Below are 27,778 nucleotides of genomic sequence, written 5' to 3'. Positions count from 1 at the left end.
ACCCAAATACTAAATAAAGAAACAAGCATAAACAAACGCAAAATTAAAGAAGCCTTACTTACAACAACTCAATCCCAAAATAAACCAATACAAAGAAATATCTTTGTACCTATATTTATAAATATAATCAAACATCTAAGCACGCCCTCTACTTTCCTACACTCAGTTACACAACCCCATTCATTACTTCTTTCTTTCTTTGTGAACCTGACGATGACCGAAGAAGGTCGAAACGTTGTTCTCTCCTCTGCATAGAGCTTTTTCTATTCATACCAGCCGTTTTTACATATGTAGTTGTGAGATTACTTTTACCTATTTGGGGGTGGTTGAGATGATTCCTAAATTATATGTCTCTCGTTCACATGTCTTATATTGTTGTTTTCTTCCTACCCTTATCACCTTCTTATGCTTTTCTTTTTACTTGCATCTTCCTCTGAGACTCTTCACAGAAATTCTGTGGGTTTTTGGAGATAACCTTGTTCTTCTCCCCTCCACCTCAACCCACATTTTATTTTCAGCTCTGGCAGGTAGTATGTGGTTTCTTGTTTCTGGGACATTTTAGTTTATTAAACCATATTGACTCAGGCCAGTTTACCATCAACTTCTCTTGGATATTTATGTATGGCCTCATTATATATATTGATTCTGTCCTGTTTGTTATTGAGACTTAGTTGACATCTGTCCACCAACATTCTTGATCTGCTGGCAATCCTCCTCCCATCATGATCTTTTACATCCTTCTCTTCTAAATAGGGTTGCACCTTGTGGTTTTTTTGGCCTACTCCTTCCTACCTTATATCTTGTACCCTTGGTTCCATTTGTTCTTTTGTCATATTTTATCTTTTCTTTGTTTCTTATCCTCATTGTCCAATGGAGGAAATTCTGCAGTCTAGCATGTGGGCCCTTCTTAGTACATTCATCTCCTACTATCTCTGTAATGCTGTGTTTTCCTGTCTTAGATATTTATCTACCACCTTTGGCCATGTTTCAAAATATGGTACAATTCTAACTAGTAAGTTGTATTCATACTTTCTGTTTTCAGGGGCTTTTAATTAATTTTTATCACATGGATCACATTGTGGTGAGTGGTGCCTGACCTGGTAATGTTTAACTCTAAATTGCACTGTATAACCAGTGTTTACTCACACTTTATGTTCCATGTCCTTGCATTGCTCATTGTTGATATAGAATGTTTCACAAGATCTCTTGTAGGTGAATAGTTGTTGGGTATTTTGCTTCACAAATATGGTCATTGTGGACTGAACCATCTATGGACATCATGAGTAAAACAGAAGGGGATTGAATAAATTGGTATGGTCTACTTTTCAAAATATAATTTTGTGAACACTCATTGCACTGTCTCTAGCGATGACATTACTCTGGACTCTCCAGTGCATTTTCACTCCCCCCATTTTTTTTCTAATAAAGTGTGAGAGCCCTTACCAGTTCCAAGCTGGTGGTGTGGTCACCCTTGGAGGCATCCTTTTGAATAGGTTCCACAAAAAGATGGCTATAACCATTCAGTTGAGAGTCGAGCAATGGTGTTTTGCTGATGTACATGAGATGTGGTCTCCAGAGGAGTTGAGATGTTACCTTTCTGGATGATGTGACCTCCTGATACCATTTACTCAGCCACTGGAGTTGAGCCATCTAGAATGCACTTCGAACCTACAATTGTGAACTTTCATCTTACAGTTATGTGGATATCCATACCCTGTGGCCTGGTGTGGATTCGGAGCAAACAAGTCAACATCAGACTTCATACAAGTTTTGGGTTGTCTATCTTTCTTTCTCAATTTCCTTTGTCTCTGTTGTAGCAATAGAACATGGAATTGTTGTGGTTCTGTTCTTGGCTACTCTTCTTTTTCTCTTTTTACAAGATTTTAATGGTTTCAGCTTGTTTCATGGTGAGCAGAGTATATTGCATGCAATAGACATCCTGTTGACATCATAGGTCAATTTTCTGAATTGGTAGGTCAAAGCTAGTCCTTGTATCGTATTTGGGAATTGGAATGCTTCTCAGTTCATAGGTTGTTGGGTTCGAGGTGAAGATGGTATAATTCTAATTCCACTCTCATATGGATGTTGGTATCCCATGAAGAGGTTTTGATACATCCTTTTGATACTCACTTTTTTCACTGTGGGATTGAGTTACAGTATCTTTCTATGGTTAGAATCACCTTCTTACCACATTCTCTCCCACTCAGATGCACTCTTTTCTTTTTTCTACTCTGATTTGCTCAACGTACTAAATGATCAAAATTCTTTGTAAAGCAGCAACATCCTTCTCACAGCTGGCAATTCCAGAGATCTTAATATCATCAGCAAATATAAGTAATTTATGGACCATTCCTTATCCTGTGTCATTGATGCAGATCAAAAAGAGAGCAATAGTGCTAAGACTGAGCCCTAAGGTGGCATCTTATCAAATTCTTTCTGAAAATCCAGATACGCCAAATCCACATCATTACCTTGATTTACATAAGCAGAAACATTTTCAAAGAATGTCAAAAGACATTCCTTTACTGAAACAATGCTGACTGCCAATAAATTTCTAAAATTTTTAAATGAAGTTGCAAAGTATTTTGTATCAGACTTTCCAAATCGTTTCCACAACTAATGCAAGACTAATGGGTCAATAATTACTAGCACACTTCATCACCTTTCTTGAAAAAGGAGTGACATTAACTAACTTCCAATCCTCTGGTATGTGCCCAACATTTCCATATATTACCTATTCAAGATGAAGAATATTACTTAAATTTCATCAGCAAAACTGAAGAAAAAGACTGTTATTAACCAGCCATCTCATAATCATCAAGTACAAACCTTCCTTTATCATTCCTCCATCCTAACATTTTGGTTACCCTTAATTTATTTAAAGGAACTCTCCCTGTTAATTTTTACAATTTCACCCAATGTTTGTTTATACATCTTTCTTGATATCAAAATTTCCTGTTTAACAAACTTTTAATCATTATTATTTTTGAAATCCCCCACCATATCAATCAATTTAAATTTCTTAAATTTGTTATGCTTTTCTCAAATTTTATCTATTATGCTTTCTATGAGTCAATGTGGGTTTAACCTGCAGCCTCCTTTTCCCCTTTTCTTTCTGAAAGAAATATAATTATCTTGAATATATCAAGAGTGATGGTTCTCAATATCACAACTCTCTCTGAAATCTAATTAGGCATTTTTGTTTATCAGCATCACAGAGATGACTGTGGCTTATTGGGCTTACCCTCTTTTTTCTGACACAGCTGTCCTGTCATCGTCTGCCAGTTGACATAGACAACTCTATGGTTATTACTTTATTCAACTGTCAGGGAGGTTCCCATTTTGGGACTTGTGCTTTCTCACACTGGACTTTCTTTTTTGGGCCTATGGTAATCATGTGCTTTTTACAGTGGTTGTGTCTCTGTGGTTTGTTACTTTTACCACAGTGGGATTCATGCTTTGGTTTTTTATTACATTTGTTTCCATTTCAAAACTACTTCAATTGATATTGTTGCAAATCCCACTTTGGATATCTTTTGTCAGTTGTGAGTTTTCACAATGGGATATCATTTATTCATCTTCACACGTGGGACTTGTATGAGATTTACATTTACAAAATGACCTTGAATGATATCAATTGAAAATATGGTTTTTCTGTTCTTTATTTCAGATAATTACGATCAACGAGATGTTGAGAGGCTGAAACAAGACAATTGGTATTGTGCCAGGTTTATCAAACATCAAAAAGAAGACATTGAAGATAGCCTAAACATGATAAGAGATACATTGAAATGGAGGAAGGAGATAGGGATAAATGGTAAAGCTGGAAATATATTGTTTTGTAACTGAACTTTTATTTGTGTGTTAGAGAGATGTGAAAACACATTTCGTACATTGAACTTTACACTACTAATAATAAGATAATTATTCTTAAGCTATTGAATTTGATGAGTCTTCAAAACTTAAACTATTACTTATATAGGGTTTGACCAGCTTATTAGAAACTATAACCATTCAGACTTTGACCTGAGCTGTAGGTGCAAATTAACTTATTCACGTGATGTGTGTCTTTTGATTCTTATAGCACCAAACATAACTATTATAAGCACATTTGATGCCAGTCTAACAGACAATAGTGTCACAGAATATGTGATGGAGTCCTGTTAATGAAGCTTTATTCATTTTTACAAAATAGTCCTACCTCCTCTTATCAAAAGCCATCTTGATCCTGGTCTGCCCTTGAAGCATTGCTACAAAACTTTTGGAACATTGCATCAGTCTTTATACCATATTAGTTTTGTGTTATTTCAGAAGATGCTGATTACATGACTGACCCTTCACAAATGATATTGCACCATCCATACAAGTTCAGCAAGTGCCCTCTACTATTCTAGAATGATCCTCACTTTCTCAGTGGGCATTCTACAGGGTGTTTGGAAAGTCACTATGCACTTATATATTTATTAACAGACAAAACTGCACAGTGACTTTCCGAACACCCTGTAGTTTATGGATGTGTGTTTAAACAACTTTCTCTCCATGTGATTACAAAGCTTTGATTATGCTTGATTACAAATTTATACAGTTTTAACTTCATTTCTTCGTTTTGTGTTTGATTACCATTCTTTCTGCTTGTTTATTTTGTGAATATTTGTTTTCCAAATTCCAATTTGTTCATATGAATTTGAGATTTGATATGGCAGGTGATGAAAGTCTTGCAAAAGTTGGCAGTGGTTCTAACTCGAATCCTCAGATCTCAGGGTCAGTGATATCTGTTGGGAAAGCACAGAATTCAGTCCATGGAGATGTTGTATGTTATATTCAGCCAGTGATTTCTTCCTTCTGCATTATGAGCTTTTGTAGGGAAGGATGTCAGTACTAAGAGGAAATTTATTTTTACTACACCTTCCACCCATTATTCTATCTCCATTTCATCTTGTGGGTTAGATATTGTACTTTTTCCCAGTAGATCTGTGTTGGATTTTTTAGTGTGTATTTCTCACTCCCAATAGTTATACTCATATTTATTGAATTTTTTTTTAGCTTGTGCATATTAATTTAATTTCCTTGTGTTATAAATTTGGTCTTTTATGTATTCTGTGCTCAGTATCTGGTATGCTAGATTTTAATAATTCTTTTACCATCTAAGTTTACTTTTAGTTTAAGTTTACATTTTGAGTTGGACTATTGTTATTTTTTGTTTAATTTTTGGTGTGTGTGTGTGTGTATGTATATATATGGGTTATATAAGATAGTGTGTTAGTTCATTTATTCTTCCTTTCACTATTTATATAAGTTTGTAAGTTTTTTTATTTATTTTTTACTATTAGTTACATCTAATTGGGTATTATATTTGAGTAAATTTTGTTAATGTTAACTGGTTGCCTTTATGTTCTCTTCTTTTTCAGGGTAGCTCTTACTTTGACATCCTTTGTTTTATTGGTTCTTTGAGTGGACTTATAAGTTCGAAATTTATGTTGTTAATATTCTAAGTTCTATTAGTGGTTTTGTATTTCAAGTATAGTTTTTTTGTTTTAGGGTAAATTTCGTAGTTTTACAGGTTCATTATTTTTATGTGCTTTGGACACTACACATTTCTAAATTTTATTAGTTCCTTCATGGTGATAACCTTTGTACCTCTTTCAGTCATCTTGCCTAGCCTGTTCAAGTCCTACAACACATAGGGACTGTTGAACAGTTGGTACCCACTCACCTGGGATTTATCTCCACTTAATATTTGCCCCTCAAAGGATGGGAGCATTGAGACCTGTCATAAATGTATCTTAGTTGAACTTTTCTGAAGCCTCCTCACTTCACAATAGTCCTACCTCCTACTTTCATTTTTTTTTACCCAGATCATTATGGATATTTGACTTCATATTCCTATTGCTCCATTGTCACTTTTTTTTCAGTTTGTTTACATGAGTTATATCTTAAAGTTCGAGGTGCAGCCCTTTGGTCTTTCTTCGACTCCTTGTGTTTAATTGAGTGGAATGATGTGTCGCCCATAATTTTTACTCATTGGGTCTTTATACATTCCTTTTTATGGGCATTGGTTCCTTTTTATATTTTCCTATTCCTAGTTGGTCAGTCACACCTACTTTCTTCTTCAGGAAACGTATTTGGTGGGGTTTTCTGATTCAGTTTGAGAGGTTTATTTTTAACCTCACTCAGTCCCTTATTTCATGGGGGGGGTTTCTTCTATTCCCATCCTTGTCGGGCTTACCGTTCTCTACTTTGTCTCAATGATATGGGGCAGGCAGTCCCAATGGCCCTACCTTCTTTTTTTCTCATTGCATGAGGGTCCTCTCTCTTTAGGGAATTTAGGCTTGCTTGGAAGCTCTCATTCCCTTGGGCCAAGCTCACATCCATTTCCTTCAGTAAATGCTCCTCAACCAATGGAACTTCTTCCATGAATCCTTGGATCATCCCAAGGAACAGGGTAGTTGCTTGGTGACTCAACAGGAAACTGATTACAGTGGGTGTTCCTATTCCTCCACCTTGTTCAGGGTCTCATCTATTTATTGATTCTTCCTTTCTGAGCTTTCTTTGATTCCCAAGAGATTTAAGGTTGATGACCCATGGAGAAAGCTGCCTTCTGTTTTTATTATCCTGGAACTTTTAGCGGTTAGTTGGGCTTTGCACTATTTCTTTCCACTCCTGAGGGATTGAATGGTTGGCCATGACTCATTCCATCTATCCAACTGTTGTTGGCTATATCACTGAGCAATGAGGTAGGGAACCAAATCCAAATCTGTTTGTTTTCAGACTGTGGATCTTCTTCACCTGCCTCATGATCACTACATTGCAATCTTGGAGTGTCATATTCACAGTGTCATGTACCTGATGGCCGATTGCTTATCTTGACCCAACCATGTTCTTCCCACAGAGAATGCAGAATCACAGGCACCAGTTGCACTGTCTGGTGTGTCATTCCTTCACACTCTCCAGCATGTATTTTTCCCTTTTTTTCTAATAAAGCATGTGAGTTCTTACCTCTTCCAATTCCCAATGTCTGGAGTGGTGGACTGTGAAGGTTTCCTCTTGAGTGGGTTTTGAAAAATAAAACTTTCTAGCTCATAGGTACTCACACAGTGTGAAGAAGGCTATAGTTGCAATAACTGTTATGATACTGGACAATGAATTATACAATAATATTCAGTATCCAGTGTGCTTCCCCTCAATTTTTTACCTCTGGCAGACTACACTCATTGGTATTTGTGTGTTATACAAGAGGCTTTCCTGGATGTCTTTGCTGAAGCAGACTACATTTGGTCTAATCTTATGTATCCAAGGCCCTCCTCCTGGCTGTTTTTTGTCCAGATGGACCACAGGTGTTGATCTCACAATCTTATGCAAGTTGCTTCCATTGGATGTTTTTGCCCAGATGGACTGCACATGGCCTTTTCTTACATAACTGATGGTTCTTCAACCCTAACTATGTATAGTTATTTCATTTTTCTCTGACATCATACTGTGGCTCTGTTACACTATTTGATAGATTTTGACGATTGGGCTGGTTATGAAAACTTTCACAACAACACTCATACCTGTAATTTTATTTTCATATTGCTACATATCCAAGGAGCTTGCCCTGGATATTGGTGGTCTACTCTTTTTGATCACAGTATTTTATGCCAGGCATTTCCACTGGATGAACATCACTTCATTTACTCCATTGTAAACTAGGGCAGAAACTTTGGCACATGCATATTGGGGCTTGTTGTTGGTTACACACCAGACTTTCAATGTTTGTCAATGACTTACTGTTCTGAGTCATAGTTATACAACACATCTTCCCTGATTCATTGCTGTATGTCTCTTTACTGAATGTTTTTATTCCTGCCTATTCAGTTCCACCTGTTTTGTGTTACTGTGTTGAGTACTGGTCAAAGAGAATACCTATTCCAGAAGTGTGCTTTCCTTTCATATTCTTGCACACATTTCCTTTCAGTGTGGCAACTTTCTATGAATATTATTGCACCTTCACCATCCCTTTTATATTTGCACTGTAGGACTATAACTTATGGTGAGATGAGGTAAGATTATTTCAGAAGTTGATGTTTTCTTACACTAAATATGTATTTTCAATAGGTACTTACCTCATATTGCATCATTTCTTCCCACTGATATGCCATTGTTTTGTACTTGCCTATTCTCAAAAGTGAGGATAGTTCTAGAATAGTAGAGGAAGTTAGCTGCAATAACATCGATGACACAGTAAAATTGTTGTAAGGTAGTCACACAGCATGTGTTCTTAAATAGTGGCTCAGAAGACTAATGCACTGTAGAAATTTGTTTTTAGTAGTAGTTGGAGAGCAGAGAAAAATTGAGATGGTTTTGGGTGAGTGGTGGTAAATGCCTATCAAAACTTTATATTCAGTGCAAGATAAGATTAACTTTGGCACAGGTAAGATAAAATTAGAATACTTTACCCTCTTCCCTTGCATGATCTTAGCTGTCAAGGCTTCTGATGGTTATGGTTTAGAGCATATTTTTTGTTTCTAAAAGGAAGAATGAATGCTACAGCTTATGTTAACATCATTTGTGACAAAGGCATTCAGAAATGAGGAGAGCTTCTTCTAAGTTGGCAGTGGTTTTATTCATCTTGCCTAATTTGTACATGTGTGGTTCAAGCAACATTGTGGAGACTTGACATATATTCCTAAATCTTATTTCTATTGAGCATCTGTGGGATGAACTTGAAACACATTCATAATCACTAAACTATGACTATCTGGTCCCATGAATTCCAGTGGTTTCATTGTTTTTGAAGTGTGTAACTATGGTTTAAATATTTATTTCAGCTATCATATTTCTAAATTTGCTGGCGATACGTAAATGTTTTGAAATGCTATTTGTTAAGAACATCTTTAATTCAAAAGGATAGTAAGAATTTTAACAAGTATATGATATTGTAGAAAATGTGTTTCAATATTTAAAAAATATGAAGATATGTACTTGAGGTATGGAAATTCCAAACAAATGTAGTAAATTTTTTAAGGAAGCATAAGTATTGTAAAGAAGGAAAAGGAATTATATATAGTTACCAATAGATGACTAAAAACTATTTTTAAACTATTATGGTTTATGAATAGAAGACTTAATTGAAGGGAAAGAAGCCATAGATGAGTTACTGATTTATAAAAGATCAAAAACTACTGAAAGGAACTCAAATAAATAAAAAAAAGAATGTATAATATGGTTTAGACCTCACCTTTGAAATGTCAAAGTGTTAGTTTATATAGTGCAAATGAACAAGATGAGAAATATTTACATTTATTAAGTAAATGCAACAACACAACAATTTTACATGGAAACATGTGAGATTAGGTGGAAATTTCAAGGCCAGTGATGAGCAAAAAAGGTCACATATAAAGAACAGAACTGAATTGGAAAACCTGTGTGAGTATCTATTACCAATACATTTCCAATGGTTGAAAAAGTTGGCTTCAAAATTAACATGAGTTGGTTGGAAACTGTAAGAAGATGAATAATTGAAATCACATACAATGAAAGAGAGGAGCATCACTAGATAACTTGGTATTATTGTACACTGCTAAGGTGTAAGTTATGAATATTAAATAGATGCACAAACACACATAAAACATATATGTTAATAATAAACATGCAGGATAAGAACTTAACTTCACCATGTGTTAAGGAGCAGAAGTTTACAACATTCACAAAAGAATGAAATGAAAATATCATATCTTAAAATGTAATCCAAACGTCCACAAAATAAAATGTATGGTACTGAAATTGTCATTATACCTTTCAAGCCTTGAGTAGTGTACAACTGTGTACTAACATCCAAAAACAACTGATGATAGTCTATCTCTTCAGTTATTTGTCTGTGGGTTAGAATATGCTGTTTAAGAACAGGTAAACAGATATGAAATTATTGGAGCACCAGGTTGAGGTATAAGGACCTATAATGTCCTGAATTTCACATTAACTGTATGTGGCAGGATTCTCTATGTGGGGTGGTATTTTTTACTGTAGGTGCCTGTAACTTGTTGGCAATAAATTTGAACAACAAACGGACAGCATACAGTCCACTTGTTTTTAAATAATATATTTGAGACAAGTCAAATGTTTCTACAAAAATTCCTTAGAGTCAAACTTCCAAGAAAAATTAGTTTTTCTGTCTCCATTCTTATAACACAGCAGCAAAGCACACTATATGAATCACCCATTACGACTTCTCACTAACACACTGAATAACTTCATATATTCTTTTACTAAGTAGCTTTTTTTTCTGACAGACATTTTCTTAACATGTGCTCACTTTATCACCTGTTCCATAAATTGCCTGAGGTCTTGAACTTTCAACAGAAAAGGAGACACTGATGTAGCTACTCACACAGAGAGAAAATGTTGGAGGTTTTGAGAAAACTGACATCAACAATACTGCAACAGTTAAACTACACACACAACCTATGACTCTTACCAGATTGCATAACAAAATTTGTTATAACTTCTGCCTTTAAAATAATTAACTTTAAATTTCTTTGTATGAAAACTAAATAATCATGAAATATTAAATTACTAAGTGGAGTAAATAATAACTCCTACGCTAAACAATCTGTATTCAGTTACTCTAAGATATTTTTCTAGAAACAAAATAATGAAAAAAGAATAAATAAACCACATGTAAACCTGAAGATTTTGGTATACAAATAACAGAGAAACAGAATACAAGGTACAAAAAAGTAAATAAACTGAATAATTACAGTTATGTTTACAGCCTATCTTTCCTTAAATACAAAATTTAAAAAAATGTATCAAAGAAAATGAAACCATATAACTAAATATAATAAGAAAAATTAGGTAAGATACTGTAAATTGTAGAAAAGCTTTAGCACATATTGGCAGACTGAAGTATTCTGAAGTCACCAAGAAGCTGGTCTTTCTTGTCCTGATTTACTTACATTAGAAAGTAAAATAAATAACTTATGTTAAACTAATATAAGAAAAAGTAAGATTATATGTTCTTATATGTATATAAAAACTGAAAATGACACTAGGTTGGAAGACAGAATTACTTTGTGACATGTCCAAACCTGACTGTTATTGTTTAAGATGACAGAAGGTTGGCAAGTTCATGAGTGAGAAGTCTTTGTTGGTGAAATTTTTTTTTTTTTTTGTAATATATAAAATTGGAAACATAGTTATTTAGTAAAATGTTACTTTTATTTAACTATAATCCATGGGTTTTTATTATAGTACGAAAGCTTTAACCATTAAATTTTAGCTTTTCAGTTAATTTAACTTGGGGTAAAAGTCATTCAGCTTTGTTAAAGACCAACATAAAATTTGCATTTGTAAAATAACACTTACAATCAAGTTATGTGAAATGACACTATTAACAGAAGTAAATGCAAACACATGGAATTTGAAGTTTTGTTTTGTCATAAGTGGTTAAGTAAAAATTCCTGTTAGTAAATGAGATATCTTACTGAATAAAACGATAAAGAGTTGTTGTAAAGGATTTTCCATTGAAAAGAGTAGTAACAGCAAAAGAAATGAGTTAAAAATCATTAACAAGTATCTTGTTGTTATTGTTAATAATTCAATAACATTAGTTGAAGAATTATCAGTATTGATTTTAATGTTATATATAAGATCAGATTAAGTTATAAACCAAGTGGTGAAACAATAAATATTACTGAGTTGGGAATGAATCTGAATTTAATGGTTTTATCCCATTGATGGGTAGCATAAAAAAAAAGGTAGATTCCAATCATGATGATTGGAGGGAAACTTTCAATTTTTTCAGTATTTATACACAAGTTATTTAAAAACATAATTATTATTGATTTTTCTTTTAGCATAACTCATGTTAAACTTTTGTTCTTTTAAGGTAGAGCATAGAACATTTTAGTGTTGAATGCAGAGTTACATCCACCTTTACGTACATAGGGTTATTATAAATATTTTGTGAACTAGTGAAATTAATCTTTAAAAATATGATGTAAAAGGTTAAGTTTATAGATAGAAATATTTCACGCATTGAGTTTATTTTCAGTTAACATGAGAAGACTTTTTCATTTATAAAAACACCTTTTGTATTTTTGAAATATATTCATCTATATATTTCATTCTAGTGACCTGATAATAGTAATTTGGTTTTATTCCTAGGAAATCTGAATGTTGAGCTTTTCTTCCAGAATTTTTTTACATTCATTATCTTTTATAAAAGTTTAAGGTCACCTGTGTGACCTTAGTTTTTAACAAAAAATCTTTTCACACTGTGTTTCATTTCATAAAAATATCTAATAGTTAATGGTGTCTATAATATTAAGTCAGAAGTCAAGGAACTTTTGTGAAAATAGTCTGGCAAAATGATATTCTACTGTGTATATAATACAAAAAGTGAAATTGGGCTGTATGGGAAGCGTTTCTCAAGTAGTTATGTTTATAGAACTTGTTCTATAGTGGATTAAATTAATTTCATACAGAAATAAGTGCCACACTCATTCACACTTTTATTATTGCACTTGCCATTATATTTTACTTATGGTGAGTATTCATTTTACATATTTTATAATAATAATTAATAAAAAATAAATCTTCCTACTAACCTTCTTTGTATCAAAGATGTTAAAAATGTTTTATTGTTATTATTATCCCTAAAATAAAAAAATAATTGATTAATGTAAAGATTATACAGAAATTAAAAAATAGGCTAATGTGAGTGCTGTAGTAAAATAGTAATTCAGAGTGACATTTATGATACTAAAGATATCTCAGATGAAATTAAACTCATTTTATGCACTATAGATAAAGAATAAAATTAAAATCTGAATACAATTTCAAAATTGAATGGGTTTTTTTCAGAAATAAACCTAGAATGAGGATTTTGAAACATAATAGTAATTACAGGAAATTTTCTTATAATCTGAATGGCCAAATATGCTAAGTTGACTTAATATCATCTTTTGTTTTTTATATGAGAAATCGTTCTTGTACAAATAATGCCCTCTCCAGACAGAATTTAAATATCCATCCTTTCATTTTCTATTGACCTCTGTAGCATGAAATTAATGAGAAAAAATTCCATGTAAAGTACTACTTGAATTCTAATATTAATTTATGACGTTTGAACAACATGTACAAAATTGCTAGACCCTATAACCTGAGTGCTTTGAAAGGGTGAGCCTTTGCTAATGATCCTAACATTGATATTATCATGCTTCTTTTTTTTTTTCGTTTTTTTCTTTGTTATTAAATGAAACAGAACTTAGGGTTTTGTAAGACACTGAGAAAATTAGATTCTTACTGCATTGTAGGATATTCGTGTAACTTGTAACTGAATTCATCTTTCAAAATTTGTATACATCTGCTTCTTCTATTGGTAAATTTTATGCCAAAATATTTTAAAACTTAAATTATGAGGAAAGAGTGTAGATTCTTATGTATATATAAATAGTTTTTGTTGTGAAAATTGGTAAACCGTTTTCATGTATAGAAATGAACAGTGAATCAAGGAATAGATTCGGTCTCTATGTCATCTTTTCCTCACATTCACGTTCAGGTGAAAAATGAAAGTTAACAAATAAATAAATATCCAGTTAGTTTACTTTATATTACTAGATAATTAATTGTCATGGGGTGTCATATGCTATCCAAATATCTAAAGCATCTTAGGTTATTAATGGTGAGGGATTATACCTCAAAACCATACCTTATCCCTCTTATACCCAAACCTCTTGACCTTATCCCACTATTATAGAATTCACAGATATGTCAAGTCTCTAACTTCCACAGTACACAAAGCAAGCTTCAGAGTTATGTTCAGTAAGTAATTATGAAAATAGGAGAATGCTTTATGAGCAGGCAATGTTATTTGAAAAAGAGAAATGTAGCAAAGTTGCATTGTTCATAAGAGCTTGTAAAGTAAATGGTGGTAGTTTAATATTGGCTTCAGATAAACATTCAACAAGCTCTCACAAATTATTTGGTTACTGTTTATCCTCAGCTTCTACTAGTTATGATGAAGTTGTCATATTTAATGGTTTGGTTGCATAGAGAAGTAAAATGAATTAAAAAGTTTTTGAAACTACTAATTTAACACTTATTTTATTTTAACTAAATTTCACGAAATGCCAAACAATGTAAACATTCATAACATGTTACAGTTTGATATTTTTTAAAAAAACATTGTAGTGATTCTGCACAAGACAGTGTGTCACTATGTGAAGACATTAAATTCCATTTGAGGCACAGTTTAATCCACATATTGAAATCAGATACATGTTTACACCCCTTTTTTAGAATATAAAATTTAGTTTGCTTTAAACGTATGAATACTAAAAACAAATATCTACTCCTTGCTTTGCAAAGGAATATTTAAGATTCACCAACTCCAAAGAGATAAAGAAGCAAAATAAATTTGTAAAACTTATGAGTACACTTATTTTCTCAGTGCACTTTGAGAAAATGAAATGTCATTAGAACTAAGAACACTTTCACAGTTACTGGACCAGTAAAGGAATTGAAGTAAACATTGTACTAGCAGTATTAGTTTTATTGGTTCTTATAAAATTGTCAGCTTGCTCAGTTTTTCTATCTTTGAATATTATTGCCATATGACACATTGTTTTTGTTTAGTTTTTGTAGTTGGCATTCTAGCAGCTGAAGAAGGTTTTATTTGCTTTTCCTAAGATTGCTTTGTATTTCTTTTTTGAATATTATTGGGTTATGACATATTCTCATTTGGTTTGCATGGTCAGTTTAAATGTCCATAATTTTCATTTTATTTTTGGTATTTTTTTCCATCTTATTTTAATATTGTGATTTATCATAACCAGATATTTTTACTCTTGAATGGTGATTTGTGTTTGGAAATTGATTTTTTTATTCTTTTTCTAAAACAGGATATGGAACTGATCATGTATATAACAACCCTATTTAAATACTATTTTCCTTTTGCTTTGGGTAAGTATATGACTCACCTTTCATGAATTTATTTATTAGAAATTAATTGAAACTACTATTTCAGACTCATATCCTCTTGCAAAATGTATGAATGTTATTTGTGTAATTCTTGAAGTAAAATTTGAGTGTTGTGCTATTATTTTTTTTAATGCTACTCAGAGTTGTGTAAAATTTCTGGAACTGAAAGGAATTTTAAGTGCAATTTTGATATACATAATAAAACCAACATAATATTGATGAATCTCAAGTTGAAATGGTGGATGTTAAGATATGTACCAAGTGAAAATACTACAGTATCTTGTTGAAAGGGATACCAGAGGTTTTTTCCCAATATCGACATTTTATTGAGAATATTCTCTAAGTTTTCTGTTGAAATTGCTTTGGCAGAAAGAAGCTTTAGTAAATTAAAAATTAAGAAGTAATGTTGAACATAAACAGGCCAACAACAACTTAATTCATTTGTAGTTCTTTCCATGGATTATAAAACAGCAAAATTATTACATTTCTTAAGTACATAACTAATATTCTCTTTCTTAAAACCAGTATATATCAAAAACTATGAATGCCTAGTTTGGATGTTCAGTGTGATATCTTTACTCTTGCATTACTTGAAATTAACATGGTGAACATTATGGTAAACTGTACTTAAGTATCAGGCTGTTAGATATGAAATGTTGAATTTCCATGCGCAAATTTTAAATTCGATTTTTAGTGGCTGAAAGAGTAGCATTATTGTAAATTTGTCAGAATAATATAGTATACTATCTGGTTCATTTCAAACTCACTTCATTCTTGTTATTTGAGAAACTAAGTCGTATTTATATTAACTTTTGTCACTGTGGAAAAAATTTATATTTGTGTAATTTTCTTGCATGAGTTCAAGCTTGGTCATAATGCAGTGACAGCAGCTCATAATATCAACCATGCTTTTGGTGATGGCACAGTTAATGAGTGCACAGCACAGCGTTGGTTTAGGAGATTTTGTTCTGATAAGACAAGCCTTGAAAATGAGCCTTGGAGGTGCCCTTATACATCCAATAATGAGGAAGAATTGAAGGCTTTAGTTGAATTAAACACCTGCCAAACCATGAGAGAACTTGCAGACAACCTTAATGTTAAATATTTGACAGCTTCCAAACATCACAAAGCAATTGATAAGGTGAAAAAGCTTGATAAATGGGTACCTCACAAATTGATTGAAAAGCCATCAAATGAGATGAGTTGAAATTTGTTCCTCACTCCTTGCTCAACAAAAATAACTTGTTTCTGCATAGAATTGTCACCTATGATTAAAAATGGATTCTTTATGATAATCAACAACAATTTGGATGGTGGCTTGGCTATGAAGAAAAATCAAAACCAGCTCTTCACCCTAAGAAGCGTATGGTCATTGTTTAGTGGTCAGGTCATCATCAAGAGTGCTCCATTATTCGTTTTTAAACCCAAAAGAAATAATCACAGCAGAGAAATATTGTTGTGAACTGGAAATTATGCATCAGTAATTGCCATGAAAATATCCAGCAATTGTGAATTTTAGTGTTCCCATACTGCTTCATAACAATGTTCAACTTCATGTCTCATGCATTACTGTTGAAAAGCTAAATAAACTTCAGAAGGAAATTTTAATTCATTTACTATATTCACCAGGTCATTCCCTGAGAGATTATCACTTATTTTTTTAAACATTTGGACATTTTTTAAAGGATAAACTTTGCAAACCAAAAGTAGTTGAAACTGCCTTCAAAGATTTCATCACATCAAAGGACATCCAGTTCTTTAAAGGTGGCATTTATAAACTTGAAACTCATTGGTAGAAAAATAAGAAGCTTATTTTGATTAAATAAATTAAACAACAAAAAGATGTACTAGTTTCACATTTTCCTTTAAATATGTGCATTTCATATGCAAGAATTTGACAATTAAAAGTAGAAAAAGTAAATGGTTTAAAAGGATTTTTTTAAACATTATTGCTTTTACTAAAATTTATTGGTACCATAATTTTTGAGGCAAGTCACAATTCCTAAGAGTAATACATATGGCATTATAGATGAGCCATTTTTGAAACATTTGTTTGAGTATCTTTGTCAAAATTATGACAGCACTTTAGTTATGTTCTCCTAATTTATTTTAAGAAACCTTTATAAGGTATTAAATACTTTATTGAGAAGTTTTATTACCTATTATAAAGCAACCTCTGATCAAATTGTTTTGCTTTATTTCCCAGGTTACATATATTTCTATGAAATGCCTTGGTTGTGTAAAGGTATGTTTTTTTTGTTTTTTTTCATATTTGTCCCAGCATACATGTAATTAAAAGTGTTGAGAAACTTGTAGTTGCTATAGATGGTTATGTTATGGCTTGGTCATTTTTACATATTTTTATTTTTGTATTGTAGATGCCTTGTATTTGCTTGTGATTAACAATGTATTTTAAGGTTGGGGTTAAATATGTTGATTAAAATTGGATGTACTTTTACCAATATTGTTTCGCATGACATGGCAGGTGTTAGATACTGTTGTGTATCTATAAGTAGCTACTATGTAAAGTCTTGTGATTGTTATTTATTGTGGCATGAATTTTTACAGCTGGGATGTGAATCTAGAGTAAGGTTAATGTTAATCTAAATGTGCAAAGAAGTTAATGTAATGGGTATAGGCCATAACATGTACTTGATTCTATTTATTGCAAATGTAGGGAAACTAAAAGAATGGTTACATTGTTAGGAAAGTGAATTCTGAGTGTTATTTCAGCAGACTTAGTTCAGGAATCTGACCTAGTGCTCATATCAGTCACGCTAAGAGTGTACTTAGTGGATATTTGAAGACACTTTTTTATTATTTCAGCCTTTTGGAAGATTCTAAAGATCAGGCTACCAGCTAAAACAACAAGAAGATTCAAGTTTATCAACAAATCGTCTATTAGCAATTATATAGCTCTGGACCAGCTGCCTACCTACCTGGGGGGTTCTGTATGTGTACTTTACTTTGAAAGTTTTTTTATATTTTTGAATTAGTTTTTCAAATACAAAGTCTTTGGCAGTTATTTTCTACTCTTTTGTCTGTTTTCATTCCTGTGTGTAAATATGTAATTACAAAAGAAAAACAAAAACTCAAATCCCCTTGATTAGAAACTGTCATTCTACCCTCACACATATGTCAGTACCCACAAGGAGGTTTGGAACCAGAATGAACCAATCATCATAAGTACTCATGGAAGTTTGGGTTGTCTATCGTTCTCTCCTGATTACTGTATCTGTGTTGTGGATCATACTTGTGGTATGTTGCATTGTTAGAGTTATATCCTTGACTATCCCTCCTTCTCTTCTTATGGGGATGTTATTGCCTTTGGATGGCGCTGGTCAATGCAACATCTGGGGAGTTGATTTCATATGATAGACATCTGTTCAATACTAGTTGTTAATTTCTAGATTGGAGGATTCTTGTATTCAAAGTGAAGACAGTATGATAGTGCCCCATGAGAAGGTTTTGGATGTTATTTACTTACCAAGTATGGTCTGCTTTGCCTTAGCCACTTTAAACTCAGGGACACATTCTTGTTTACCCACTTTACTCTTGTGAGACTGAGTTGCTTTTGCTTACTCTGGTTAGGACCACTTTCCTTTCATGCTCTCTCCCACTTGGATGTGCACCTTTCAATTTTTGCACTTTTGTCTTGACATTCCACTTGTGTATGAAGAGAAGTTGTGCAGATCTATATCTCATTATCAGGGGGACTTTTCGACATTTTCATGGCTTCCTCTTTTGTTCCCTCACCCCAGACCCTCATTCTCAGTGTAGGATTCTAGTTAATCTTGTAAGAGGAGGTAAATACCATATCAGAAGTTACAAATTTCCTGTACTGAAAAAAATGTATTTCTGGTAGATACTTTCCTCCATCACACCCCCTCCCTACTACTTTGGAGCTGATACCTTCTATCAAACTTTGAAGTGATGGTGTGGTAGAGGAGTGTAGAGGGAGCCGCATGCATCACATGAGCATATCATGTTGCTATTAGTTAAGAGATGATGCATGATGAATTATTTAAGAGACATGTTGGAATATTGTAATTCCAGCAGGGTGGAGCAGAAGGTTTGTAGCATGAGTAAGGAAACAGTTCATATATAGAGGGCAGCAGATTAAGAAAGTAGCAAATCTCATATATATACACACACATATAAGTTTATTGATTAATCATATCCCCATTGTTTTGTTTTTAAAACATTATCATGAGTTGTGCTGCATTACACTAATTGTTACAAAATTTCGTTTGGAGTGGAAAGAAAAAGGTTATCGATTTTACGATGGATTGAGAATATATACAGACATTGATAAATTACCTAACCACATATGGAATTATTACTGTTGAAAGAATGGGTAGATATAAGTCTTTTTTGTTGGTTTATTTTGTATGAGAAGTATTTTTGTGTAAAAACGTTTTTAAGTCAACTTGAAAATAAATTGTTTTGGGAAATACATTTCTCTGAACATATTGTTGGAGTAGAAGTATTATGTTAGATCTTTATTTTATTTTGATTGTTTTTCTCTCAAACTATTGTATTTGTAAACATTAGCTTAACTTGTTAGAGAAATTGGTATAGTGTGATAGCTACACAACCTGTTATACTTCTTGAAAATTGAACTTGAATGCACTGTTTTCCAATGAAGGTGTTTAATGTGTTTTGAATTTCAGTTTCATTTCTCTGAGGAACTTGAAATTCCAGAATCAGATGAAAACATAAGCTTTGAGCAGGTAAATTTTAAAAATTTCGAAAAATACAAGTTTTAAATAAAATGGCAAGCAGATATGGAAGATTATCTTAATAATCCATTTGAGATAGAAGAACCATCAGTTGTTTTAATTTACATCAGTTGTTTGAAAAATTATTGTTATAAATCTTTTTCTCCCCAGGGACAGGCGCATTCTCTTTAAAATTCTTAGGGACTAGAGGTTCTTTGTTTACATGTAAACAAATGCAAAATTAAAGAAGCCCTACTTATACAAGAACTAAAGCCATAATTAAATCAATATAAAGGAATAGGTTATTAATTAGTATAGGAAAAAATAACATCCAACTTCAAGGCTCCCTACAATCCTGTATTTGTTTATACTCTCGTTTCTAAGCCAAGCTTCCAGCAACTCAAGATACTCCCAAAACTCATATAACGTCTGGTAAATGTGGTAGCCATTGACATAGAAAGTGGTGTGTGAATGATTTAGTTTGTGTAAGTACTCCTCCAAAATGTGTTTCATGTGTTCACCAGAGGGGCACCATCTGCATGAAAATTGTAGTGTCACATTTGTTGCTGCAGATTGGGAGAAATCATGCTGGTTGTGTTAGCATTTCACAGTACTGTGCAAGTATGCAGTCCTTCTGAGAAGTAAGGAATTTAACATGAATTATGTATTATATTATTATTAATCAGGCAAAGCACAGTTTTTATTGCCTTCTTTGTTATTTGGTTACAGAGCCATGAACTATAAAATCAGAATCTTCTTGCCACGCCCACCTGCCACATCTTCTCTTTAACAAATTGTTAGTTGTTCTTAATGACATTTTACACTATGTTATTTATAACCAATAAAAATACAATAAAATGCAATATTGTGTTATTTTCCATTCAGAAAATTGTCTCTTTAGCTTTCAGTTCAAACTTTATTCCCATGGTCAAAAAATTTTGTCTACAAAAGACTTGTAATGGTTATTGAAAATTTATGATATTTTGTGAATGTACAGAAAAATTTAAAATTGATAGAAAAGATCAGTTAGGAGTCACAGGCTTCTTCAGTGTGACTGAGCCCATTGCAAGAAAGTTAATCCTAAACCATTTGTACCACTCCATTCATAATATCATGCTTTGACATGTTTTGCATTTGTGAAAGTAAAATGGGTGGATCCTTCAGCCAGTTACCTCCATTTACTTGCTGGTCAGTGAATCTCAAAAGAAACTGATTTTATCTGCATCAAACTGAACAGCAGTTCCCATCTTTACTTGTCAATTTTCAATAAAAATGTTTTTATTGATTAATGGAGAAAACAATATGGTTTATACATGTTATGTCCAATTGATTGTCTCTCTTACAGTTGAACTTATTTTTTTTCATTGTACTCAGTTTCTGTTTTGCTTTGGCATCACTTTGGTCAAGTGTGAAGTCATGAAAATTTTTTTTTAATCACAGTTATGATCATCTTTACATACAAACTTGTAACTTATAATATAATTGTTACATAAATACCAACATGAAATATTTTTGAAAACGTGCATTTAAACATGCATTTATTTTTGAAGAACTATTCTGTACCATTATTATATAATAACTGTTTGATGAATGGAAAGTCTGGATTACTTCACAGGCTTTTTACAGGAGACTTACTGTAAAAAATAATTAAACATTTTATTGTCAGATTCTGTTTGATAGGGTTCTTTTCAGAAATGGCACCTGACTGAAGCAGTTAGCGTAATTGGTTCCTTCATTCTAGAAAAGTACAGTCTAATCAGCAGACATATAAAAATAGTTTATGTATAATTGACAGGTGCTGCACCAATATTTTAACTCTTCAATGATGTTTAAAATGCTACTAGAATTTTATGCCTCTTGCCTCCTCCTTTATTTGACAACCACTGAAGTGGCAGGCAAAACAATATTGAGGATGTCCTTTAAAACCTCAGAAATGTTTACAGCACAAAACAGTACTGAAGATATTCTCTTAGAATACCAGATATGTTGGCAATACAAAACAATATTGAGGATATTCTCTTAAAATCTCCAAAATGTTGGTATTACAAACCTATATTTAGCACTTGACTTGCCTTCTTCTGATTCAAATTTCTGTCATCAGGCATGTTCATTCTTTCAACGATGGAGGTGTTATAAGTGATGGCCAATCTCATTATTTATTGATAAAAGTGTAGCTTGTAGCTCGATAGTTGGCAGTGGGTTGTATTGACTATCTGCTTTCTCGCTTCCCAGTGGCAGAGCGATATATCTTTGAACTTAAAATGCTAGAATCTGAGTTTTAATACCTGTGGTTGGCAGAGCACAGACACCCCAAAGTGTTACTTTGTGTTTAATTTCAAACAAAGCTACCATTTCTCTAATTTACTACCTCTAAATTAGAGATGCCTAGCACAGGTAGCCTTTGATTAGCTTTATTGAAAATTCACAAACAAATAAAGCAAGTGGTCACCAACTGACTTGGTAAGAAATACTCTCAGGTACTTTTTTTTGCATTTATTAAATGCTAACATTTATAACTGTTTCAGTCAAGGTGTAGAAAAGTGTGTGGTGACACTCTGTGTTAATTAATGCAATGTAATCCTTGCACACTGCAACTAATACTTGGAAATACGTATATACATCATCATCAGGGTTTGGTTGTTCTCTTAGTGTATGAATGTATAATTTTCAGCAGATTGCCCAATGTGGCTTTGCTATAAGAAAATGTGTATAATTTTAGAACATGTGGTTGTTATCTTACATGGAAGTATTGATTGATTGATTGATTTAGTGTTTTATGGCACAAAGCAGCGAGGCTATCTGCGCCAGACATTCGGTAAAAATGTAAAAAAAATAAATAAATAAATGTAGTAATAGACATAAATGGAAATGAAGGTAAAACAAAAAAAGTATAAAACCAATGTTGACACCTAGTCTACAATGTTAAGATAGAAGGCAGAGTATAAGAAGTTGTAAGGTATTTACTTTAGCAAAAAGGTAATGATCATAACCCGCCAGGAAGATTAACAGGTAAGTTCAAGAACCACCGTCAATCACCTGAAGTTGGTCTTTCCAGTCCTGGTTCGGGTTATGTGTCATAGCAGCTATTATCAAAATGTAAAAGAATAAAAGTTTTAAAAGACACTCCATAAAATCGTAATAATGAGTAGCCAAATGTCCAGTAAAAAGATAAAGTCAAGTAAATGGAGTAAAATTTGTAAAAGTAAATGAAGGTAAAAACAAAACAGCAATTAAAACAGAAAATGGTGTAAAAACCAATGGTGACATCCAGTCTTCAAAGTTGTAAAATATTTACTCTAGCAAAATGTTAATGATCATAACCCGCCAGGAAGACTAACAGGTAAGTTCAAGAACCACCGTCAATCACCTGAAGTTGGCCTTTCCAGTCCTGGTTCCGGGTTATGTGTCATAGCAGCTATTATCAAAATGTAAAAGAATAAAAGTTTTAAAAGACACTCCGCAAAATCGTAATAATGAGTAGTCAAATGTCCAGTAAAAAGATAAAAGTCAAGTAAATGGAGTAAAATTTGTAAATGTAACTGAAGATAAAAGTAAAACGGCAATTAAATACATGGAAGTAAGTGATCTGTGATTCTTGATTATTTGTAAATACTGTTAATATAAAGATAAAAACATATAAACAATGAATATTTTTCACAACTACACTGACTATAGACATTTCATTATAGTACTAAATTGTCTTTTAAAAACATATAAAAATAAGTTGTTTTTTTGTTGATAGGAGGGTTATAGCTGTATTGACCAAGTATGTTAGAGATTTGAAAAGTAGATTTAAAAAATATGTGGATCTGTTAGCAGAGAAATGGTATGCGAGATGTATGTATTAGTTCAAAACAAAGGGATATATGAGTGATATATTGATTCAAGTACTTATGATATGATATTTAAAGTTTACTATTAACAAATGGTTCAAATTATATGAAAATGTAAGTAATTCATATAAAAATCTTATGTTTTGATATGTTCTCTTTTTAGTATTTCCTTTGATCCTGAAGATCCAACCAACCACTTGTATGTTGTACAAACCATTAACGAGTTCTTCAGGAACACTTCAATAACAGTTTGGTTTGATTTACCTGAAAATAAGTTGAAGAATCCAAATCCCTGGTCACTGTAGTGTGTGTGTCATTTTCACGTGCTACAGACTCATCATTATTTACAAAATTAAACTTTATGAATTTTTGTGAATTATTGTTATACTGTTTATATATGAGTTTAAAATTAATTTTCAAATATTCTTGTTAATCAAACTTTTTCCTAGAGAATGGTGATTTAGGCATAAATTGTACTGTGATAATGTTTTAAGGATTTAATGTGTTTTTATCAATTTCAAAATAACCAATTTATTATGTAAGAATATTTTATAAATAAAAATTTCATTTACATGATTCTAACAAACAGTTTTCTGTGTTATCTGTAATCTTGTAATAAAAGTACATACTCAGCTTCAAAGAGTATAATACTGTGTTTTCTGTATTCTTGGTTGAAAAGCATTAAGTTATGACTCAGAGAAAATTAAAGTAACCAACAAATATTAAGAAGAGGTTTACTTTATCCTAAATTAAAGCTTGATGTTAAAAAATTCAGAAAAACAGATAATGCACTGGGTAATCACTAATCATTCCAGAGAGGAATTTTTATTATTCTTCAACCAAATTAACATGGGAACAAGAAGTATAGTTTCTTCACTGAATGTAGTTAATAAATTGATAACAGCTGTTGTTAGCATTGAAGCCCGTAGTGCCAAATATATTTCAAAGTTGGTCTATGGAACTTGTTTACAATTACATTAACAACATATTTTTCATTAAAGTTGACACAGAGCATCCAAATATGTGCTAAATGTGATCTATGGGATTTAAAACCAGACTTGTTTATGGTTATGTTGACGATATATTGTTACAGTTGGTTACAGTGACTCGCAGCATCCAAGGACAAGCTGCAGGTGGTCAATAGGTTTTGAAACCAGACTTGTTTATGGTTATGTCAACAATATAATGTAAGTTACAGTTAGTTTTGTTGACACACAGCATTCAAGGATGAGCTGAAGGTGGTCTGTAGGGTTTGAAATCAGTTTTTTATGGTTTTATTAATGATATATTGTTAGTTACACTTGGTTATGTTGGCAAACAACATTGAAGTATGTGCTAAAGGTGGTCTATGGAATTTGTATCTATATTTTTTACCATGTGTGGTGTTTCTTGTTTCTAAATGTTCCTGACAGCATAATAACAAATTATCCTGCATCAGTACAAAGTGTGATCCAGTTGTGTGTATAATATTTTACACGAGTGAATCTAGTGTCACATTAATACATCTTCAAATGACAAATTTCTTGAACTAAACTACAGTAACATTTCCACTTCTATTTGTGCTATATTTTCTCATTCCATAACTGAACAGCAAAGCTGAATTTCCTAATGGGCATAATGCACAGCTAACTGGAAAATAAGAAAGGTATATATGGCATAAAAACCATATCTCTCCCAAGAACTTACAGATGATTTCCTAAAGAATTTGTTTATTTTTAATGTTAGGCAAAGCTACATGAGGGTCCCCAATTTACCACTATAAGACAAGAGGAAAGGCAGCTAGTCATCACCACTAACTGCCAACTCTTGGGCTACTCTTTTACCAATTAATAGTTGGATTAATTGTCACATTATAATGCCTCCACAGCTGAAAGGGCAAGCATGTTTGGTGTGACAGGGTTCCAACCTACAACCCTCACATTACAAGATGAGTGCCTTAGGCACCTACCTGTGCCAGGTCTTCCGAAAGAAAGCCAAGAACAGTGGATCTGAATTTTCTGATAGACGTGATGTGTAGCTAATTGTTGTTACTTGGTTTTCTTGATATTTCAAGGACTTCTTCAGACAGTCTTAATGACATACAGAACACCTACAGCCTTAACAATGGTGTAACTCAAATAAACTGCTATTTATCTCTGTTCATTTTCCAATGTCTTAAAAACTAATATGAATGTTAACTGGTTTACTAGTTCATAAATTACAAAACTATCTTTATAGATGACCTATTTCAAAATCACACACACATATATATCACTTCCTCTTCATTAGATGAACAATTAATAAGTAAAACAAAATTAAGTTGGATAACTACTGAAAGATTACTTAATGTATTCTACATACATCACTTCCTTCTTTTTCTGTGTGATTAATACATTAGTTCCAAAATGATGTTTGTTATTTATCTATCCTCTGTTTTAAGATTAACTGATTATACATATCAGTTCCATTTTTCTGCATGAGTACCAAAATAATCATTCAATCTAAATAGTCTTCTCCAAGATTTTTAAACTGTCTGAATGCATCACTTTTTATTCATTTGCATTAGATGGTAAAATATCTTTTTGTCCTTGTTTTCTCACTATGCAACATCATTAACCAGGAAGTACCAAGTACATGTTACATTTATTTAAAATAAGTTATAGCTTAACATGATAAAACTATAACCAGGAAAAACAACTTAACAACAGTAAAATTAAAGCTAAAGATCACAAAAGTAAACCAGAGAATAATAAATCTAAAAAGAAAAAAGATTATTGTTTGTTTTCTTTTAGATAAATATATCATATTTATGTACAGGTTTACATATGCACCTGAAAATGGCATTGCAACTTCAAAACATATACAGCCAGTATTTTAATGGTTATATACTGACCTGGATTAAAATGTAAATATGATCCAAAACCTAACAGCAAAATAATTAAATAATACAAACTGTAAAACAATCTGAGAAGAGTAAAAAGTTTAAAAACAAGAAAATAATATAGTTAGAAATAATAAAAGGTTCAAAAGAGGAAAAATAACATTAGAAGAGTAAAAACTATGGATTAAAAACAAGAAAATAATCTATAAATAATATAATGTTTTCTACCATTTTGAAAATAGTACCTGTATAGTCATATTTGAAAACTACACTCCAAACACAGTGAAAATTTTCTTAAGTTTGAAAATATATTTTGGAATGAATAAAGCTGTTGTTTAATATTTAAAGAAAATATTAGGGAAACAGTAAAAATGTAGTCTAAAATTAGAGAAATAGATTTTAAAGACAGTTTGGCTATAATCTAACATTTTAAAAAGGACTATGATATGTGTTAAGAATAGTAAATCTGTAATTTGTGATCTTCAATGAAACATCTTGAAAACAGTCAATGGACAGTTACTAACTGGGTAACTACTAGTACGAAACTCTTTCATTTCAGACTTACACAAAATATATAAGAATGTGACTGTAACTGAACCCACCTCAAACGTATGAGGAATTTCAAGTTTTGGAGCATTAAGACCAGCACACTTGTCAGTAATAATCATTATCATGATAGCAAAAGCAAAGTCACTGATGACTGCTCTTATCTGTAAAAATTCCAATAAAGAGAATATAAGCTTTTTTTCACAAAGTTAAATAAAACAGTATTTATCTTTAAAGCATGAAATCTTTTGACTGATGTAATTTCTATAAAAAACAAGGAGGAAGGGAAAAGAAGAAGTCCAATGTTGTTAAAAGAATAATACAAGTTTGGTAAAAACAAATACTTCATTTTGAAGAATAGTAACTAATATAAAAAACAAAGTTCATTAATTTTATAGAATAATCTTATTTTGAAATAAACACCATCACTGCATTAATAACTTTGTTCTATGTTAAAATCTGATGTGAATGTTACTTCATAAAGTAGTGCCATATGTTACTATCATTATGTTGACATAATAATAGTATCTTTACAAAGAAAAATTAGAAAAATCTAATACAACAGCACACACAAAAAGAAAATCAGTATTTAATTATAACAGCACAATAATAAAAACATTTCATTAAAGCAGTGGAATAACAATACAGTTAGACTATAAACAATAACTTGTGACCAAACAAGATAAAAACAGGAGTGTATAATACCTCTTTACTGAATCAGATGATAAAAAAATGAAAACAAAAAGACAACCACATCACTTATCAGCATCATTTTCCTCTAATACACATATAAAACCTAACAAAACCATTTTATGTAGGAAAGATAAACATAAAATTTGAAAGCAGTATTTTCATCA

The 27,778-nt window shown here is 32.0% G+C and overlaps 2 protein-coding genes across 8 annotated transcripts in view; one reads left to right on the top strand and one right to left on the bottom strand.

The window, feature by feature from the left end:
- Positions 1–206: 206 nt before the first annotated feature.
- On the top strand, positions 207–23,813 carry LOC143247469 (motile sperm domain-containing protein 2-like). 2 transcript variants are annotated; one of them, XM_076495667.1, is made up of 7 exons: positions 207–296; positions 3,671–3,817; positions 14,883–14,943; positions 17,168–17,206; positions 17,788–17,912; positions 19,635–19,694; positions 23,679–23,813. In XM_076495667.1, the coding sequence occupies exons 2-7, from the start codon at positions 3,815–3,817 to the stop codon at positions 23,688–23,690; spliced, it is 300 nt and encodes a 99-aa protein (XP_076351782.1). In that variant the 5' UTR covers positions 207–296; positions 3,671–3,814; the 3' UTR covers positions 23,691–23,813. The 2 variants fall into 2 exon arrangements, with proteins under 2 accessions (XP_076351782.1, XP_076351781.1); XM_076495666.1 differs by having other exon boundaries at positions 213–3,817.
- The window catches only part of LOC143247468 (sodium bicarbonate cotransporter 3-like), a 28,221-nt gene continuing 9,709 nt past the window's right edge, over positions 9,267–27,778 (bottom strand). The window contains exons 4-5 of one of the 6 annotated variants that reach the window (XM_076495664.1): positions 26,978–27,085; positions 9,267–9,479 (exon numbers count right to left, since the gene is read on the bottom strand). In XM_076495664.1, coding sequence (XP_076351779.1) covers positions 9,459–9,479; positions 26,978–27,085 — 129 coding nt within the window. In that variant the 3' untranslated portion in view covers positions 9,267–9,458. Of the gene's footprint in view, positions 9,480–9,510; positions 10,359–17,905; positions 20,936–21,091; positions 27,086–27,778 lie in introns of those variants that run through there. The other 5 variants (XM_076495663.1, XM_076495662.1, XM_076495661.1 and 2 more) reach the window with 5 other exon arrangements.

Source organism: Tachypleus tridentatus, chromosome 3 (assembly GCF_004210375.1).
Source record: "Tachypleus tridentatus isolate NWPU-2018 chromosome 3, ASM421037v1, whole genome shotgun sequence".
In the NCBI taxonomy this organism is placed as follows: domain Eukaryota; kingdom Metazoa; phylum Arthropoda; class Merostomata; order Xiphosura; family Limulidae; genus Tachypleus; species Tachypleus tridentatus.
The sequence above is the reverse complement of the archived record's forward strand: the minus strand, read 5'-3'. Positions and strand labels throughout refer to the sequence as shown.

Coding starts and splice junctions, on each gene's coding strand:
- LOC143247469 (XM_076495667.1), top strand. Junction 17,207..17,787: donor AATGCCTTGGTTGTGTAAAG/GTATGTTTTTTT, acceptor TTATTATTTCAG/CCTTTTGGAAGATTCTAAAG. Junction 17,913..19,634: donor CTACCTACCTGGGGGGTTCT/GTATGTGTACTT, acceptor TTTGAATTTCAG/TTTCATTTCTCTGAGGAACT.